This window comes from Notamacropus eugenii, chromosome 5 (genome assembly GCF_028372415.1).
Source record: "Notamacropus eugenii isolate mMacEug1 chromosome 5, mMacEug1.pri_v2, whole genome shotgun sequence".
Lineage (NCBI taxonomy): Eukaryota > Metazoa > Chordata > Mammalia > Diprotodontia > Macropodidae > Notamacropus > Notamacropus eugenii.
Window position 1 is genome coordinate 90,808,436 of NC_092876.1, and position 19,272 is coordinate 90,827,707.

General features: G+C 38.0%; 2 protein-coding genes across 2 annotated transcripts; both read right to left on the reverse strand.

The window, feature by feature from the left end:
- Positions 1–6,899: 6,899 nt before the first annotated feature.
- On the reverse strand, positions 6,900–7,845 carry LOC140508697 (olfactory receptor 52H1-like). The gene is given in 2 exon segments (XM_072616584.1): positions 6,900–7,215; positions 7,217–7,845. Coding segments are annotated over 2 exon segments (945 nt in total).
- A 6,889-nt stretch (positions 7,846–14,734) lies between these two features.
- LOC140507560 (olfactory receptor 52B6-like) lies at positions 14,735–15,703 on the reverse strand. The gene has a single exon (XM_072615601.1). It carries the CDS (start codon positions 15,611–15,613, stop codon positions 14,735–14,737), a length of 879 nt encoding a protein of 292 aa, XP_072471702.1. The 5' UTR covers positions 15,614–15,703.
- Positions 15,704–19,272: the final 3,569 nt, after the last annotated feature.

A 19,272-nucleotide genomic window follows, 5' to 3' on the forward strand; every position in this document is an offset into this window, starting at 1 on the left:
ATACCATCGAGTTTCTCAGATCATGGAGTATTGCGGAATTCCGAGAGCTGAGAAGAGCTCTTTTGCAATGAGCATCTGTCTGACGTCGAATGGAATCTCTCTCCTGTTCCTCATTTTCTCAATTTCTTCTCATCCCATTGCATTTTTCCCACAATGACTCCTCCAGATCTCCTCTATTGAGTAAAATTTCTGGTTGCTCTTCTTCAAGAAAGCCAATCAATGCAAACTCTCACCATCCCTCTTCTCTGCCTAAGGGTATCTCCAGTTCAAATTTACTTCCCTTCTCTCATCTCAGGAAAAGAATTTCCTTTGTGTATATTGCCAAGGCAAAATGTCATTCCCAGTCCAAAAGACACTGAGTTCTCACTCCTATACATTCTCATTCCTCCAGATTCTACCAGGACTTTAAACCTATACTTAAAGCCACAGGCCCTCATATACCACAATAGACATAATCTCCTTTTCTCTATATTCTTCTTACCTACTTTGTCCACAAATGTACTAGCCTTGAAAGATCATTCACTTGACCACAATGATATTTATATGTCATTATATCCAAGTTGTCAAGTCATGTACATTATTTCATTTTTCCCACAGAAGATCATCATGATATTGTTATAGCAGTTGTTGTCATGCTGAATTTCGGGAGTGGAAACAGATACAGAGGGTTTAAATAACTTTGCTCACATTTGAAATCAGAAGAGGGACTTGACTCCAGGTTGACTGACTGATTTTTTATACATTCTAGCACTCTTTCCATGATAACACAGTCTCCTCTCTTATTACCATTCCCATCACTTTAGCTTGAAATCACAGTCATCTATGACTCTTTCCTCTCGCTTACCACCCAGTCACTTACCTCATCCAAATAATCTAGCTCTTTCCATTCCCACAGGGATATCACTTATTTGCCTAGTCAATTTCTATCCCTTATCAAGGTAGAGTTATATCTTACTCTCTTCAGGAAGCTTTATTTGCTGATTCTTCCTCCATTTAATGTGCAGATGTGCTCTGCTATGTGCTGTAAATACACTTAATCATTATTTTGTTGTATTCGGTAATTGTATCATGTCTCTAAAAACAGGAAAACTTTTTAAGATCAAACTGGGAACTAACACTGTAAATGGTTTCTCCCCACCATCTGAAAGAGTGCTGAGTCTGGCATCAGGAAGACTCATCACACTTAGTTTAAATCTGGACTGAGACACTTATTAGCTGCATGACATGGGAAAGTCCCTTACTCTTGTTTGCTTTAGTTTCCTTATATATAAAAAGAGAAAGAGACAAAATGGCAAACCACTCCAGCATCTATGCCAAGAAAACCTTAAAGAGGTCATGAAGAATGAGATGCAAGTGAAATGACTGAAGAACAACTCCATAAATGCTTATTGAATGAATGAACTATGTATTCTTTCCTTCCTTATCTCTGTCTGTCTGTCTGTCTGTCTGTCTCTCTCTCTCTCTCTCTATCTCTCTCACACACACACACACACCCACACACACACATACACACACACCCCACACAAACACGTCCACATCCACAGATAAACACCAGTACAGCAGTACACTTTCATACATAGATGCACATATCTAAACACTCTTCCTTCTATATCTGAAAATAATCATTGTATAATAACAGAGAATAACACTTGTATACAATAATCCATGGATCCCTCCCAGGCTTCCCAAAACTTCCTCAGATATAAACAGTCATGTCTATTCCATTGACATGACAGTCAATATGTTCCTCCTTCCATGACCCCTAGAAGCTAATAAAAGTTTGGGCAGATACTAAGACATCTTAACATGTTTCATTCCCTCACTTTTTTTTGCTTCTCCATAGATGTTTTCATGAGCAAATGTTCCTGCCTTCCTTATCTTCCATTTTCTGATCCCCTACTCTTGAGACCTCCTAACCCCCAATATTTCAAATCTATTCCAATGACCTTTATATTCTAGTGAACTAATTCCCCTTTCCTCTATTTACCTGTTGCCCTTCACCTATTCCTCCATTCCCAAACTTATCACCTCACAACCCCCTTACACTTTCAACCCCTATCCTAGCTCCTTACTGAGCCATTATTCTAGGAATTTCCTAATTAGTTTCTCATGATTCCTTGGTATGCTCTCTTTTCCTTCTTCTCTCAATGCTACAATCCCTTTATCCTTCATTTCCCTTCAACCTTCCCTTCCATAGTGCGGTTGACAGAATGTCTCATCTCAGACATCTTCTGCTCTACTTATATCAGAAGACGTAGATTTGACTCTTGCCTTTGCCTTTTATGAACTGTGTGACCCCCGTTAAGTTATTGACCTCTCTGTCCCTCAATTTTCTCATCTATTAAATTAAAAATTTGTGTTATTAAACATTTTGTTCCTACAATAGTGATGTACAGTATGTCCTCTTCTTTGTAGAGACCATGATGTATCTGTGACCACTTTCCCACCTTTTCTTCCAAACCACATACCTGTCGTCAAATATCCATCCCTTTCTGTCTGTATTTCCTTACATCTCTGGCTTACTTGTTGAAAGACTTGAATTATGTACAAAAGACACAATTTTTATGAGAAGGATAAAAAAAGTCTTCAGCATGAATCGGGGACTATCTTTTTCCTTTATTTTATATCCCCAGTGCTTCGAAAGGTGCCTAACTTATGACAGGTACATAACATAAGCATGCTGATTGATTGTTGTGGTAGATAGCCGTCCACGTAAAAAAAAGAACTAGAGGTTTTCCTAAAGGAGTATCCACAAGAGTAGATAATATTTTTAATGATTTCATAAGATCACAGACCTAGAGCTGAAAAAGTTCTTGGAAGCTTTGCTTTTTCCCAACCCTTTACTTTACAGATGAGGTAACTGAGACCCAATAAGGTGAAGTGCCTAACTCAATGTCATACACATAGTGAGTGAGAAAGGGTGGATTTGAATCTAAGTCCTTTGATACTGAAGTCAGGGCTTATTTCTCTGTACCAGGCCTTGGGTATCAATTTAAGGATTTCGAAGTGCTTTACATATGTTTTCTCTTTTGGTTTAGTGTCTTGAAACTCAGCATTAGGAAAAAGTGAGACACAGTACCTTGTTTACATTGAACTAGCAATTTACTAAGATCCCCATATCTTTTTGCAGTAATTTAATTCCAGTAGTCATATACACAATACTATACTTGGAAAGTTGATCCTTAAGGCATGGGTTTATACGTGCATGAATTTAGGTACACATATGTGCATATATTCTTGTGGATGTTATGTTAGTCTGGTATTGGGCCTCAATCACATCTACCTCTCTTGTAATAGTGTTTATGAATAGCAAATAGGAAACATGACACATATACTCACATATACAGAGATATACTAACAGATAGATACGTTCATGTAACAGTCAATAGCAAACTCATCCTTGCTCATAAAGACATTTATAGATACGTACAAACCAGACACCTAGCTCAGGGATTAGTAATGTCTTCCTAGAACTTCGTTTTCTGGCTCATCTTCATTCTGCTGCGTAAGATATTTAAAAAAAAAAGTAGAGAAACTGATACTGTGGGAGTTTTAACTCTGTCTGAAACATAGAGCTCTTTGGGGAAGTCAGATACTAGATGATTCCAATAATTACTTTTTATTCTTCATTATGGTTTTCTTCTGTGGACCTAGAGAGTTCTGCCGTTTGCCATGTTCTCTTCTCCAAATTCATCGAGTCTTCACCCTTTTTACAACTCAGAGAATGACACTCACCAGTCTTTATGATGCTAAGCACAGATGGAGAGGCAGCTATTAATGGAGCCAGGAAAAACGCACAGAAAATAGGTTGGATGCACAGTGGAGAGTAGGGATGGACAAATAACTAGGGGAAATGGTTATAAGATAGAAGAAGATAGAATGATAACCATAAAGAAAGAAAGACATGTCCATTTATCTCTTCCTATGGAGTCCCTTTGGGAGTGGAGTATTCAGAGCCAGCAAGGCTTCTGGGTCCCCCATGCCCAGAACCAGCCTTAAGGATTAAATCAAATTATTTTAAACCTCAAACTACCTAGGGAGTCTGGGGACACCTGTTCATAGACTTTCTTATATAGTCCAAGACAACCACAAGTTTCTTAGACTTCACATTTTTGTTACATACTCTGAGTCAAACTATGTGCTTGTATTCCTCTTGCAGTCCATTAAAACTCCTCCCTCTTAATTGCAAAATTGTCCAACCAAGTTCCTCTGACTTTGAATTTGTGAAGTTGGTTTTTTTGAAGTCAAGAATAAAAACGCACATTTATTCTAATTAGACATAATTATTTAAAATTCAGCACAAGGGAGTCATTTGTTCAGACATTTTGAATCTTAAAACATTCAGTATTTTCTGTAATGTGCCTAACTTTATATCAGTGTCAAACTTGATGAACATGTCATTTGTTGTTCCAAGTTACTAATAAAAAATATTGAAGAAAGGCAGGGTCAGGCACAGATCCATAGGGATTCCCTTTCAAGTTACAATTGAACCAATTCCTACTTTTTGCATTTGACCATTCAGATTAGAACTTAGAAAGATCTCATTTCTAATATAGTGATTTTATTCAAATTTAAAAGAATCATATCCTCAATTGATAAATAGTCCAAGAATATGAACAGGCAAATATCAGAGGAAGAAATTCAAGCTATCAATAGCCATATTTTAAAAAGTGCTTTAAAGCACTAATAATTAGAGAAATAGTAATATTAAAAAAGTTTAAGATTCCACCTCATAATCCTCAGATTAGCCAACTTGACAAAAAATAGAATGACAAATGCTGGGGGGACAGTGGGAAAACAGTCACCTTAATGCACTATTAGTGAAGCTGTATGCCACAGTTCCAGAAGGCTCATGGTGAAATAGACTACCCTACTACTGATTGACAGATTGAAAAAGATTTCATTTAGACAAGTCAATATAGGAATCTGTTTTGCTTGGCTAGGAGTTAGTTTTTTGTTTGTTTTGCTTTTGCTTTCTTAACAAGAACATAGACAAAGAAAAGGGTAGATCTTTGTTTGAAATAAAAGAAACATATTAATAGATAAAAAGCTCCTTTTTGCTCTCTTTAGCTTTTCTTCCTAGTTCAAACTGTTCTGAATTTTACTATACTTTATACTATCTTTTTCAGAACCGAATATGGTTTTCTACTCATTTTGTATTATCTGTCCTCGTATAGTCTGTAGGTAGTCTTTCTTTCATACGAGGTTGCTGCTGACTTACCTGAGCATCCACATCAGTGGTTTTTTTTAAGCTGATTTTTTTTTCCTTATCAGAGTTGGGTAGAGGGTATAGCAGGAATTTGTGACTTTCAAGTATCAGCTCAAATTCCATATTCTGTGATTTGTCCTTAATGGTAATGCTTTCCCTCTTGATTATCTCCAATTTACACTTTTCCCAAGTCATTTTCATGTAATCCTTCTTGCTCCTGCCATTTACTGAGAGAAACTTGAGAGGAGGGAGTGTCTTTTGCCTCTCTTTGAATCCCTAGAATTTAGCACATCATCCAGTACATAGTAGGCATCTAATTGATACTTGATGACTATCAATACAAAATGAAAATACTTTGCTCTCATTCCCTGGTGAATTGGGGTGCCAGGTTCATAATCACTACCTTTTAGAATTCTTTAGGGCTTGTTTTCACAATGTCCCTCTTATTATTTCTGCACAGACACAGTGGTTAATTTTTTTAGCTTGACTGAGAGGTAATATGATTAATACATATAGGGAATAATAATAATTGCTGCTATATGTATGCATATGTATATATACATACATATATATCACTTTAGGGTTTCCAAAGCTCTTTAAATATGTTAACTCATGAGATCCTCACAATAATTCCATGAGATGGGTGCCATTATGCCTACTTGAAAGATGAAGAACATGAAGCAGAGGGGCTGTTAACTAATTTGCCCGATCTCATACAACTAGTGTTTGAATTAGAATTTGAACTCATGTTCTCTTAAATGCAAATCCTATTTTCTATTCACTGCACCACCTAGTTGCCTCACTAGAGGCAGACATGTAGCCAGAAGACCCAGGTTCGGACCAGATACTTTGGAGATGTGTAAACCTGTCAATACATGTAACTTCCCTGGCCTTGAGTGCCCCCATCTGTATGAGTGGGTTGGAATCTATGAATGCTAGATCTCTTCCATTTCTAAACCATGATCCAGTTATGATCCAGAAATGCCATAGCCCATGAAGGGAAATGAAATTTTCATACATAAATGGAAATACCAAATGTTTCTTTTATTTTTAAGCTACTGCTTTATTTGGGGACCTGAATCTCAATTTCTTTGGGGCATTTGTAGTGAAAGACTTACCAGGACTCCTCTTGGAAGAGGCTCTTGAAAGTCTGGATGAACTAATCTCTTACTGGAACGTGCCTAGAATTGTATTTTAGCAGCTAGGGTCTTATTCTCGAAACTAAAAACCAAGTGATTATAGTTTCACCTTTCATTCAAATAAATTAGCTTCACATATGTAACATTGTGCCCATGCTATCTTTCATTTTTCTGCTCTGACTGCTGATTTATCCCCAAAACACCTCTTTGTAAAACACATTTCTAAATGGTAAGGAAAAGAGAGAGGCTATTCTAATTACTGCTTTTGACTTCAGCAGGCTACAAGTTCACAATACATGCTACTCAAGCACAAATAGAGAGTTTCTCCTCGTTACAAACAATCTTGACCTTCTCCTTGACAATAAATCATCCTTTGCAATTTCCTGTCTCTAATTCTGCTGATTTCTTGTACTAACATCTTGAATTTATGGAGACAGGAATAAACATGGGTTTCTGTATTCTTTTTTTTTTATGAAAAATGTCAAAAATGAATATTCTTTTAAGGATTTTCCCCACCTCTTACGAGTTCCCCCATCTGATAGTGTGAGATATCATTGTGTCCCCTTTGGAGAAAATAGGAGGAGAATCTTGTCACGAATTTTCTTGGTCTTCACTCCATAGACAATGGGGTTGAGAGCTGGTGGAATGGTAACATAAAAGTTGGCAAATAGGATGAGGACATGACGTGGAACTTTGTGTCCAAAGCGATGGGCAAGAATGGAGAAGAAGGCTGGAGTATAGAACATGAGGATGACACAGATGTGAGACCCACAGGTTCCAAGAGCCTTCTGGCGAGCTCCATGAGAAGAAAGGTGAAAGACTGTGCTCAGTATAATGGTGTAAGAGACAGCAATAAGGACAATGTCAGACTACAGTCATGAGGGGCACAGAAAAACCATACCAGACATTAATGGAGATGTCAGCACAGGAGAGGCGGGCCACACCTATGTGTTCACAGTATGTATGAGGGATGACAAGTGTCCTACAGAAGGGCAGTCGCTTTAGCGAAAAAACAACTGGAAAGATGTCACAGAAGCTCTTGATGATGATTCCCACCACAATTTTGATGATGACCTGGTGGATCAGAGTGGTGGTATATCTCAGTGGGGAGCATATGGCCACATAGCGGTCATATGCCATGGCCAGTAGTATGGCAGAATCCACAACAAAGCTAAAATGGAGGAAGTACACCTGGGTGAGGCAGCCTGAGAAGGTGATTTTCTTGTCACCAAACGAGAAGTTACTGAGGAGTTTGGGCACTGTAGTAGATGACAGAATCAGGTCTGTTTGGGCCAGCATGGAGAGGAAAAGGAACATGGGCTCATGGAGGCTGCGCTCCATGGCAATGAGGTACAGCAGGAGAGAGTTACCTGTAATGGCCACAAGGTAGATAGCACAGAAAGGAATCGCGATCCAGACGTGGAACTTCTCAAGCCCTGGGATCCCCACGAGGGTGAAGGAGCTGGGGCTGTAGCTGCTTAGGTTGAATGTGCCCATCTCTTGATGACTCCTGAAGAGGTGATTGTTGGACCCTGAAGAGAAGGCAAAAGCCATAATTTACTTCCACGTGGGATGATGGCACTGAGGAATATGCCAGTGTCAGATTTCTGTGTGCTTCGGGACCTCTTCCCCAGTGCAAAGAATTCTGCAGGATGTGGTACACTGAAGAACTAACGGTCACTGTTAACCTGAGCACTTTTCAGGTTGAGTAGAATAAAGAAAGAGCATTTTGTGTCCCAACAGTGGAAGACTGTGCTAAATTGAAGACAGGGGGTCTTTTCTACACACATCGAGACGCATACTTACTTTTTAACATAGTGTATATATATATATATCATATATAAAATGATATTCAAAGATATAAATACATGTACATTTGTGGATATGATGTATATTAAGTCCTATTCATGCAGTATACATGCCTAAATCAGTATATTGTATGCATGTGTGTATAGAAGTAAAATGGGTATTTTAAAGTCCTATTCTCAAGCAAGTATATAAACATAGAGTGCTGTTCATACACTTTATATCTTAAAAACTGCTTGCCTTACAACAACTCTGTTAGCTAGCTAATAAAAAATGCTAGAATCCCACTTCATAGATGAGTGCCTTGTATTCAGAGACCTTTAGTAACTGACTCATAGAGACAAAATTAAGAAATTGAATACCCAGGTCTTATGACCTGCCAGTACTCTTTACATGAAATGCCCAACAATCAAACATTTACATCCTTAGCAATAATGCATGGGGTGATTCACCTAATTCATCCCTAAAAAGTGGTCATGTTGTGTCCTCTTACAATAATTGAATAGTTTATTTCAAGCTAGAAGGGTCCTTAATAGCCATGTAATCCAATTACATCACTTTACTGATTTGAAAACTGGTTCCCAGAGAGGTTGATTTGTTCAAGGACACCCAGATTGCATCAGAACCCTCTGTTGCCAAGGTTGACTTTCTCCTTAGTATTGTGAAAGTAGCCTCATTCCTTCTAAGTGAAAGGCCATTTTCCATCTGAATAACTCTTAGAGAGTTTCTCTTACGTTGAAACAAATTATGCCTCCTTGCAACTTTTTCCCCTTGGTGCAAATTCATATCTGTGGAGCCAATTTGCATAAACTGCATCCCTATTCTATTTACCTGCTTTGGGAGCTTTTCAGACAGTGACCAGATCACCCCTAAATGTTCTTTCATCTGGCCTATATAGCTTTCATTTCTTGGAGCAGTTTTCATCTAGCTTGGTCTCCATTTCCCACACCTATCCAGGTTTTCATTTTATGGAGATATTCTGAAAATACAATACCCTGAACGGAAGCCAAAAACTAGAGCAGAGTACAGTGAGTTGATCACCTCTTTTGCTCCAGACAATCTTGTGTCTATGTATGTGGCCTAAGAAAACCTTCAGCTTTTTAATTTCCAAGTCACATCATTGAATCATCTTGAGCTTCTGCCCATTAAAAGGCCAGACTCATTTGTGTTTGTTTATTTGTACATGACTTGTTATCTGGGCATAAAGCATTCCATCCCTCTACCACCCATTTTGAACATTTAAAGTTAGTTTTTCTGAAGCCCACTTCAAAACTTGACATTGATACCTATAAAATTTTGCCAGTGAGTTCAATATTAAATGAAAAGTGGAACAAGGCTGTGAATCATAGGTAAAGATACCTGCTGGCTACTATTGCATTAGAAAAGCACATATTAACACTATCAAAGTTTTATAATATTTTTATTTATTTTGATAAATATTTCCGCTTTGCAGTTGGGAGTGTTATGGGCCATATCCAGTCTAATGAACTCATTTTTCTGATTAAGAAACTGCAGGTCAGGGAAACCAAATTATTCCTCTAGATTACATGAATTGTTTGTATGGGTTGGTTTAGGGACTATTTGTTTCTAAAAAATCATCCTAAGAAATAACTTAGAAAATAGATCTAGGAGAGAGAATTTAAAAATTATTGGACTACCTGAGAACCATGATGAAAGCAATCTCAATAATGTTATACCAAATGAATATAATTAATTGAGGATTACAGTTAATTTCTGTTTCACTGGATTGATGAAGTTCCTTCCTTCCACAATGGAAGCTTTTCTTAAATGGCCAGAGAGGAAGGAAAAAAGACATCTAAGTTGATTTCATTTATTTATTCAGAGCTTATCTTTCTTGAAACTTGAAACTGATTTCATCATACCAGTGTGCTAACCTCCTACAACCTGGAGCTAATTTTTTATCTTATCTCTTAGTCTAAGATAACAATATGAGGACCCCCTTCTTCCTCCATGGTATATACTCTAGCTGTGGTGAACTACTTACTCTCTTTCCCCAACACACTCAAAGGATCATAAATCTAGAGGCCATTGAGTCCAACTCTCCTCACTTTACAGATGGTGAAAATGAGGCCCCAGGAATTAATTGGTTTCGCCAAGATTTGTTCGACAATAAAGATTTGAGATAGGATTTGCATTCACGGCTTCTTGGGTTCAGGAACTCCAGATCCCACTGTTTCATCATGCCATTCTTGTAGCTCGGTAACTTTGCTTCTGATTTTAACTTTGAGGGGAACATTCTCTAACTCTGCCCCCACTTTATCTGTTAAATTGAGACTCCTCCTGTAAAGTTGAACCTAAATGGTATCCTCTCTTGGAATCTGTCTTTCACCTTTGGATGATAAGAGGGTAGAACAATCTAATGGATACAAATATAATGTAAACTTTAAAGTGCGCTATAACTGCCAGTTATTATGATTATGATTATAGGCATGATTATCCTTCATTTCCTTAGCTTTCTGATATATACTACTCCTGAGCTCAAGCAATGCTACATAGAGCAATACAAAGGTGTGCAGCAAATGTTTGATAACTAGACTCTCTGGGGAAAAATACACACACACTTCCTCTTTTCAGTCTAATCTGCATTATAAACATTTTCTTCATTACAATCCATAAATCAATAAATTAAGCTCTGCTTTCTACCAACTTCTGAAGTGTCACTGGTCACACTGAAAATTTAAGGGCTGGCTCTTGAAAGTGGTTAGAGCTGGCTCCAGTACACTTCTACCCTGATTTTCCTATCTGGTTTGAAAAATTAGTGAGAATTTATTAAATAGGTAAGTATGCATTCACACTTTCCCTGCAAGTACACTTGAGTTTTATGGTGATTTAAATGTTAGAACCAAAGGCATAAATGACTGTTTCTCATTATGGAAAGTTAACTATCCCTTATACCGAGGGTTGAAGGTAGTTTTATTTATTTTTTTCAAAATGATTGAGAAAGAATGCAGTGAAAGCTTCATATTTACAGATGACATTAACGACTTCTAGCCGATTTATTAGGATATTTTTCAGAGACTTTGAAATCACTATACAGTATAACCTAAAGATGCTGGGCCAGTGGACCACTATAGACAGTACATCCAACAATGGGTGGTCTAGGAAGGAAATTGGGGAAAAAAAAACACAGACTTTTCAAATTCTGAGGAGCATGTACGCCATTCACAAGAATTTGAGACATTTATTTCTCTCAGGACGTTCATATCTTTCACTTACTGTTGAATTGTGCAGTAAGAAAGATGAAGGGACATATCAAAAGCCACAAATGCGCATGTATAAGAAATGATTAAGCAAAACGTTCTGATGCCATTCCCTAGAGCCAGATCTCATTACATTACTTTCCTCAGGATTGAGTCCCTCTTGTACACGAACAGAAACAAGCACAAATGTACACATATGTATTTGCCTATTTATGTATATATATGTAATATACATATATGTATGTGAGTTTGTGTGTATATGTATATACACAAATACACATATCACATTTTCCACTATCTGCTCTCTGTTTCTTTCCCAGTTAGAAGAAACTCCTATTCATCCAACCTGGTCTTGGGTACTTCCTTGCCTCCAGGTGGGGTTGTTTCCTACACAAATCTGAGACAGATAGTTTAAGAATATTTCTGGACATATAGAAAAACCTCCACCCAGCATCCCAACCCAGTCTCCCAGCCACCACCACCATCACTATACTCACAACCTTCACTTGGCTCACCAAAGCTCTCTCTGGCTTCAATTATCCTACCTGTAGGCTTGAAAAATCTGTCTTTGACAGAGAACTCAGCTGAAGGGTGAATGAATGCCTTTGTAAGAAAAAAGTTAGGACTTTTTGTTCTTCCTGGAATCCTAAGAGGGAAAGATCCATGCTTATAAAACCTTGAGTACTTACTTCCGTGCTATCCTCCAGGATATAACACAAATCATTCAAACATTAACCCTTTACCTGTCTGAGAACAGATATTGTATTCTGTGCAGGGAATGGGTCTAGAGACTATGGAGGCCAAGGATTTCTGGGCTCCTGAGAGACTCTGAAATTCAGTGGACTGGAGCATGAGAGCAGTCTCAGACTATGAATCTCTGATTCCTTAGATTAGGAGTATCATCTCAGGTCAAAAGCATCTTCTACAGTACATAATAAAACCGTATTAATTTGGCATTTATGACCCTCCAGAGCTGGGGGTTCAAGTTGTCAGGATTATTTTACATTCTCACTTCACACACTCCATATTCCAATTGAAATACAGATTTTATATGCAAATTATTGTTTGATCTTCTTGTGTCTTCTTTCCTCTCTAAGCATTTCCCTAGGCTGTTCTCCATGCCTGGAATATACCCAATCCTTCTTGATCATTTTGGTTCTTTATGGTAGGGACTATTGAAATCTTACCTTTACTTCAATTTCTAGCTCTAAAAGCATTTTCTGAATGTGCTATAATGCCTCCAGCTAGAGAAAACCTTAGCTTTTCTATTTTCCTAGACCATTTTGTTCTGTATTTATCTCCTAATTTTTTTTTTTTTTTTAGGAAGGGCAGTATTTTATAGGGATAGGGAGTCAGCCTTGAAAAAACAGATGTGAGTTTAGGTTCTACACTCTAGTCTTTACTAGTCATGCGTCCCTAAGCAAGTCATTTAAACTTTTGTTACTCTTGACCTCAGAGAGTGTCAAATTCAAACAGAAAAGGGCTACTAAACTGTGTGTATGGGCTGCCTACTAACTTAGAAAACTACATATTAACATTATGTCCTATTGAATTTTTATTTAGTACTTCCCAATTACATTTTCATCTGATTTATCTGCACACTGGAATGTTGGATGCTGCAATACCAATGGCTATAAGGTTGTACATTTGTGCTCTTGACAAATCGGTAAGAGTATAAGTTTTAGAGAAAGTGTTGTCCTATTATTGGTAGAGAGAGTTTGTTTTCTCAACTGATAGTTCCCTATACCAATGAAAGTACAAGTACAGCACCTCACTGTAATTTTTATTATATTTATTTGTAGAGATGCTTTATTCTTACGTTAGGATATAATCTACTTGAGAGCATACAGTGTCATTGGCCCTACATCTAGCATGGCATCTTGAACATGACAAATGTCCCTTTAATGGTAAGTGACTATTTCATTTTTGTGTGTGACTGCATGTACACACACACACACAGGCACACACACACATTTAATAAGTGTGGTATTGATTTGGAGGATGAACAACGAAGATCTAGGACCTTTGAGAGGGCTCAAGGAAATCAGGACTGTAACATAAAAACTTCAGTGCACACTTGTTGTGTCAGTACATATATTGCAGAAGGGGATTCTTCCCTGAAAGAGAGGCAGAACACTTAATAGACACCTTACTCATGTACTACTTTTCTCATCTGACTTCTTCATTTTGCCCACATACCATTCCAATACCCAGGGTTTCCCCCAGAGAAATTCCATTATTCTACAACTCATCATGTCAGCATCTGATTGTCTGCTCCTTCAATGGTCAGCACTTTAAATGCTGATATTGTAGTCTCTTGAGATTTGATAATGGGTACAGAATAGAGAATAATCTGTTTACTACGTGTTTTGCTGGGAGAATCCTTGAAAAAAGTATCCTTTCTAAGTTGGTTAACTTGGAGGAGCAACTCAAAAGGGGAAAATTTCAGTCTAGGTATTCTTGTGGCCCAGTCAATTTGTGAAATACAGTAGGATGACTAGGGACTTGTGCATGTAATAAAATTATAGGTCACGACCTCTTCTCCCTCAAGGCAACCCATGATTGTAGGTCACTGCTATTACTTGTGTACAACTGTGCTGAACTAATTGTTGAGGGTTTTCAAATTCCACTTATCAACCTGTGCTCAGTAGAGAGGTACAATGAGATGATTAGGTAAAAATGTGGATATAGATGGGTTTATGGATAAAATTTAGGATAGGAATGTAGATAGGAATAGGGATCAACATGGGATTGGGAATGAATTGAAGTTGGAGAAATGGTGTGGATGAGAAAAGGGATTGTTATAGTGATAGGTTTTGGATAGAAAAAATTTGAATATTTTTATAGTGTTGGGATAGGAGTGGAGGAGGAAAAGAGATAAAGATAAGGACTGTGTAAGGAAAATGATATGATTGTAATAGGGAAAAGAATACGAATGTTCAAAGCCTTAGATATAGGCCCTATAGTTGGACCCTGTGGTTGGAGCTGGCATTAATAGTTTTGAGAATTCTCTTGGCATTGGTGTTCCCTGAAGTTGTTTTCTGCCTGTTAGAACTAGATTCAGTCTTTTGATGTCAAATCTGTATAGCCTTAACAATGAGTGAAAAACAAGAGCTTGCTACTATGCCCATGGTTAAATTAGGAAGCTCAATAAGGAAGGTAATATTTTAAAAATAAATATGCTGATTCTCTGAGTGAAACTTTATATCACAAAATATTTCAAAGAAAATCCCAAATTAACATTACCTATGGTATATTATTATTTGTTTTGTTAAACATCACATAATTACATTTTAATCGAGGCTAGGCCTTATTTTCAGGCAGTTTAGTCCCCCAAGTCCCAAAGTTAACAACTCTGGTCAAGATGACTCATAGTTTGTTAGTCTCCATCTTGAATATTTCTTCAACTGTGCAAACAACTGGACAGCCCCTTCCCAAATCTGTTTGGGTCTTACACCATAAATCACAGGGTTGAGCATGGGTGGGATAACAACATAGAGGTTGGCTAGCAGGATATGGACGTAATGGGGAATACTTTTCCTACCAAAGCGGTAGGCAAAGACAGAAAATAGAGCAGGGATGTAGAAGAGTAGTATGACACAAATATGAGATCCACATGTTCCCAGTGCTTTGCGTTGAGCTTCATGTGAAGGAAGATGGAAGACAGTGTGTAAGATGAGTACATAGGAGATGGTGATAAGAATGATATCTACACCTGTGGAGAGCAAGGTAGCAGCCAAACCGTACCAGATATTGACAGAGATGTCAGCACAGGATAGCAAGGCAATGCCCATGTGCTCACAGAATGTATGTGAAATTATATTGGTCTGGCAATATGGTAACCTTTTGAGGAGGAAGATAGCTGGAAACATAATGCAGAAGCTGCGTGTAAGTGTGGCTCCAGCTATCTTTCTGATGATGATGGGACTAAGGATAGTGTTATAGTGTAAAGGTGAGCAGATGGCCACATAGCAGTCAAATGCCATGGCCAACAGGATGGCTGAGTCAGCCACAAACAGAAAGTGGATACAGAACAACTGAGTGAGACACGCATCAAAGGAGATGGCTTGTGTCCCCAACCAGAAGATGGTCAGAGCCTTTGGCATGGTTGAAGTGGAGAGCAGGATATCAGCACTGGCCAGCATGGATAGGAACAGGTACATGGGTTCATGAAGGCTCCTCTGGGAGATGATTACACTGATCAGGATGCTATTCCCTGCCAAGGCAGTCACATACATGATGCTGAACGGGATAGAAAGCCAGATGTGCAGGTGCTCCAGACTTGGGATTCCAGTGAGAAAGCAGCCAGCAAGGCGAGTGTCAGTGATATTCAGAGGAAGCATCGTGACTTACAGCTGTGGAGATGAGGGCCTTATTACTTTATAGATGTTTCATCTGCATGAAAGAAGAAAGCTAGGAAATTAGTTCTAGACTTTGGTAAAAGCTATGGAATCTTGACACAATGCCAAATTCTGGTTATAACCACAGACACCTATAGCCTACATGAATAGAATCTTTTGAGTATAAACCACCAAAAATCTTTAGGTGCTTTGTGCATAATGACAGAATTTGTATCTACACATTTTTAGGGGGTGGGGCACAGCAACAGAGTGCATAGATAGAGTGACAGGAGTGTCACTGTATCTGTTTTTCAGGAGATAGCTGATATGAAGCTACTGATCAATGTCCAATGATCAATTGGAATACCTTTGGAAATAGAGGTTATTTAGACCACTCACTGATAATAATGATATTGATTAAATCAGAAACTCTCTATTAGCAAGTCTTTATTGAGTCCAATTTTGTAAAGATTCCTGGTACCGGAAAATGTCTTGACTTTAAGATTTGGCATAAAGCTGCCCAAGAACTTGATAATCCAAAAGTCAAATGAGGGAAGAAAGAGACTGTTATGGTTACCTCTAGCAATTTTCTCAATATAAGAGTATGAATTAATGACAGTTATTGATTCCCTAATTTCCCTAAATATCTATTTGTCTTTTCCAAAACCTATAATGGACTATGAAGAGGTGGGTACAATGGAAACATTCTTGGACCAAGAATCAACAGATTTCAGTTTTAGTCCTGACTCTGCTACTAATTTTCTGTATGAAGGTTACCAGAATTTAGTGATCCCACTGGCCCTAAACTGCTGTAATGTCATTATACACAAACGAATTTCACTCTTTTTCATCTTTATTTAACATTACTTCCTTCCGTGCAAACACATTTTACCTAAACTGGACTCCTGAATGAGGGAGTTGGAAAGGAGGGAATAATAGATATGGGGATAAAAATGGTGATAGGAAAACAAAGAGGGGAGGGAGAAAAGGAGATGAGAGAGAGAGAGAGAGAGAGAGAGAGAGAGAGAGAGAGAGAGAGAGAGGGAGAGAGGGAGAGAGGGTGTATGTGTGTGTGTGTGTGTGTGTGTGTGTGTGTGTGAGTGAAGGAGAAAGGAGGGGAGAGAGAGAGAGAACATGTAGTATGTTATTAATAGAACTTTAGTGTTGTTTTCCTCCGCTTACCCTTCTCTGTCCTGCAGCCCTTGGGAAAGAGGATGTGCTGAGGGTGCAGTAAGAAGAATTCAAGATAGACACAATCCTTTACCTCCTAGATCAGAGACCATTAAGGCCAAACTTAACCTGCACAGAATATCCTCTACAACATTTACAAGGGTATTTATCCAACCTTCAGTTGAAGACTTCCAGTGATAATTATCCCAGCATGTCTGGAGACAAATAGAAAACATCCTATTATTGAATTTTATGTGAGAATGCGACGTCTTGTTGAGAGAGACCAGCACAGACACATTCAACAACAACCACCACCATTTTATTAAGCATTTAATATGTCAGGTTACTGCGCCAATAATGCAATGAAAAACAAATGAAACCTTCCGCATTTTACAGAGGGTGGAGGAGATGTAGTATGTGTAAATTCAGAAAGACATACACATTTATTTAATAATGCACTGATACACATTCTGGTGTGTTAAACATATGTCTATGTAATATTAGCATCCTCTCAGATGCATTTAAAATGGCATGCATAAACACAGACATAGTGTATTTGCTATTACTACAAGTGTTTAAGTTCAATCTGGATGGTTACCTTACAGAAATATAGGCAAAACTGCTATATTGGGTGAATGGATAAATTTGATGACTTTTAATAATCCTTCTGCCTCCCAGAGTTTATGGTTCTGTTTTTCAAAATATTAATATTCAAATGAAAAAAAAAACCAGACAACTGACATCTGATAACTTAAAATTTCCCTTGATTCTACAGATATTTAGCAACTCTCCATGTCTGTCAACCATGAGAATAGTGATTTTCAGGACTTCATCACTCTGGGGCAACTGGCCTTTCCTGCTGTTCTTCTAAGTTGTCTGTGACTGGAAATTTGCTTTAATTCACCTTCTTCTGGGTTCTGTCATGTTGGAATTTGCCTAGAGTCATTATGTAAAGGTATTTGTTTTGGTTTGGGAGAGAGCACAGGTGAGTCCCTGTCTTTACTCCACCATCACCTCCCATTCCAGTTTTTCAAAACAATAACACTGAATGTTTAATTTTTGTCTTGTATGTCTAGTGCTTGACACATAGTCGACACTTAATAAATGCTTGTTAAATTATATTGAATTGTATTGACTTGGAGGGTGATGTGGTTCAAACAGAAATGAAGACAGAGGAAAGGAAAGTAATTTTCAAGTTCTGAATGCCATAGAGAACAAGGAATATTGAATGAGATTTTAGGCAGTTGATTTTGGCTGAACTTGGAACCCTCTCCAGGTATTTCCAAGTCTGGACAAGTCCTTTCCAGGCACTTGTAGGCTGCCTCTTTTACTTTCATTTCTGTAAAACCTGCCTATGCTCCCTGATCCCCTGAATATTTAACTAGGTATATATGACTCTCCCATTGAGTTTCTCAGATCATGTAGCACTGCTGAATTCCAAGAGCTGAGAAGAGCTGTTTTGCAATGAGCTCCTGTCTGACTTCAAATGGAACCTCCCTCCTCTTCCTCATTTTCTCAGTTTCTTGTGATTCCATTGCATTTTACCCACAATGGCTCATCCAGACCTCCTCTATTTAGTAAAATCCCTGGTTGCTCTTATTTGAGAAATCCAATCAATGCAAGCTCTCACCATCCATCTTCTCTACCTCAGGGTATCTCTAGTTTAAACATTTTTCCTTTCTCTCTTATCTCAGAAAAATAATTTCCTTTGTATTGCCAAGGCAAAATGTCACCCCAAGTCCCAAAGACACTGGGTTCTCACTCCTATCCATTCTCATTCCTCCGGATTCTACCAGGACTTTAATTCTCTACTTAAAGCCAAAGGCTCTCGCATACCACAATAGACATAATTTCCTTTTCTCCATTTTCTTCTTACCTCTTTTGTCCATAAATGCACTAGCCTTGAAAGGTCATTCACTTGACCACAATGATATTTACATGTCATTATACCTAAGTTTTCAAATTATGTACACTATTTCATTTTTCCCCCAAAGAATCACCGGGATATTGTTGTAACAGTTGTTACCATCCTGATTTTTCAGGAGTAGAAACAGATTTAGAGAAATTAAATACTTTGCTCACATTTGAAATCAGAAGAGAGATTTGACTCCAGGTAAATTGACTGATGTTTTTACTCTTATTCCAGCACTATATCTATGATGACACAGCCTCTCTTATTATCTTTCCAGCCATTTAACTTGAAAACACTGTCATCTTTGATGCTTTCTTCTCCCTTACCACCCCATCACTTACCTCATTCAAATAAGCCAGGTCTTTCCATTCCCACGGGGACATCACTTTTGTGCCTAGTCAATTTCTATCCATTGTCAAGGTTGAGTTATATCTTACTCTCTTCAGGAAGCTTTGCTTGCTGATCCTTCCTCCTA

What these genes read in the sequence shown, in the direction of transcription:
- LOC140507560 (XM_072615601.1), bottom strand. Translation starts at nt 15,613, where the DNA reads ATGTATGTGACTGCCTTGGCAGGGAATAGCATCCTGATCAGTGTAATC.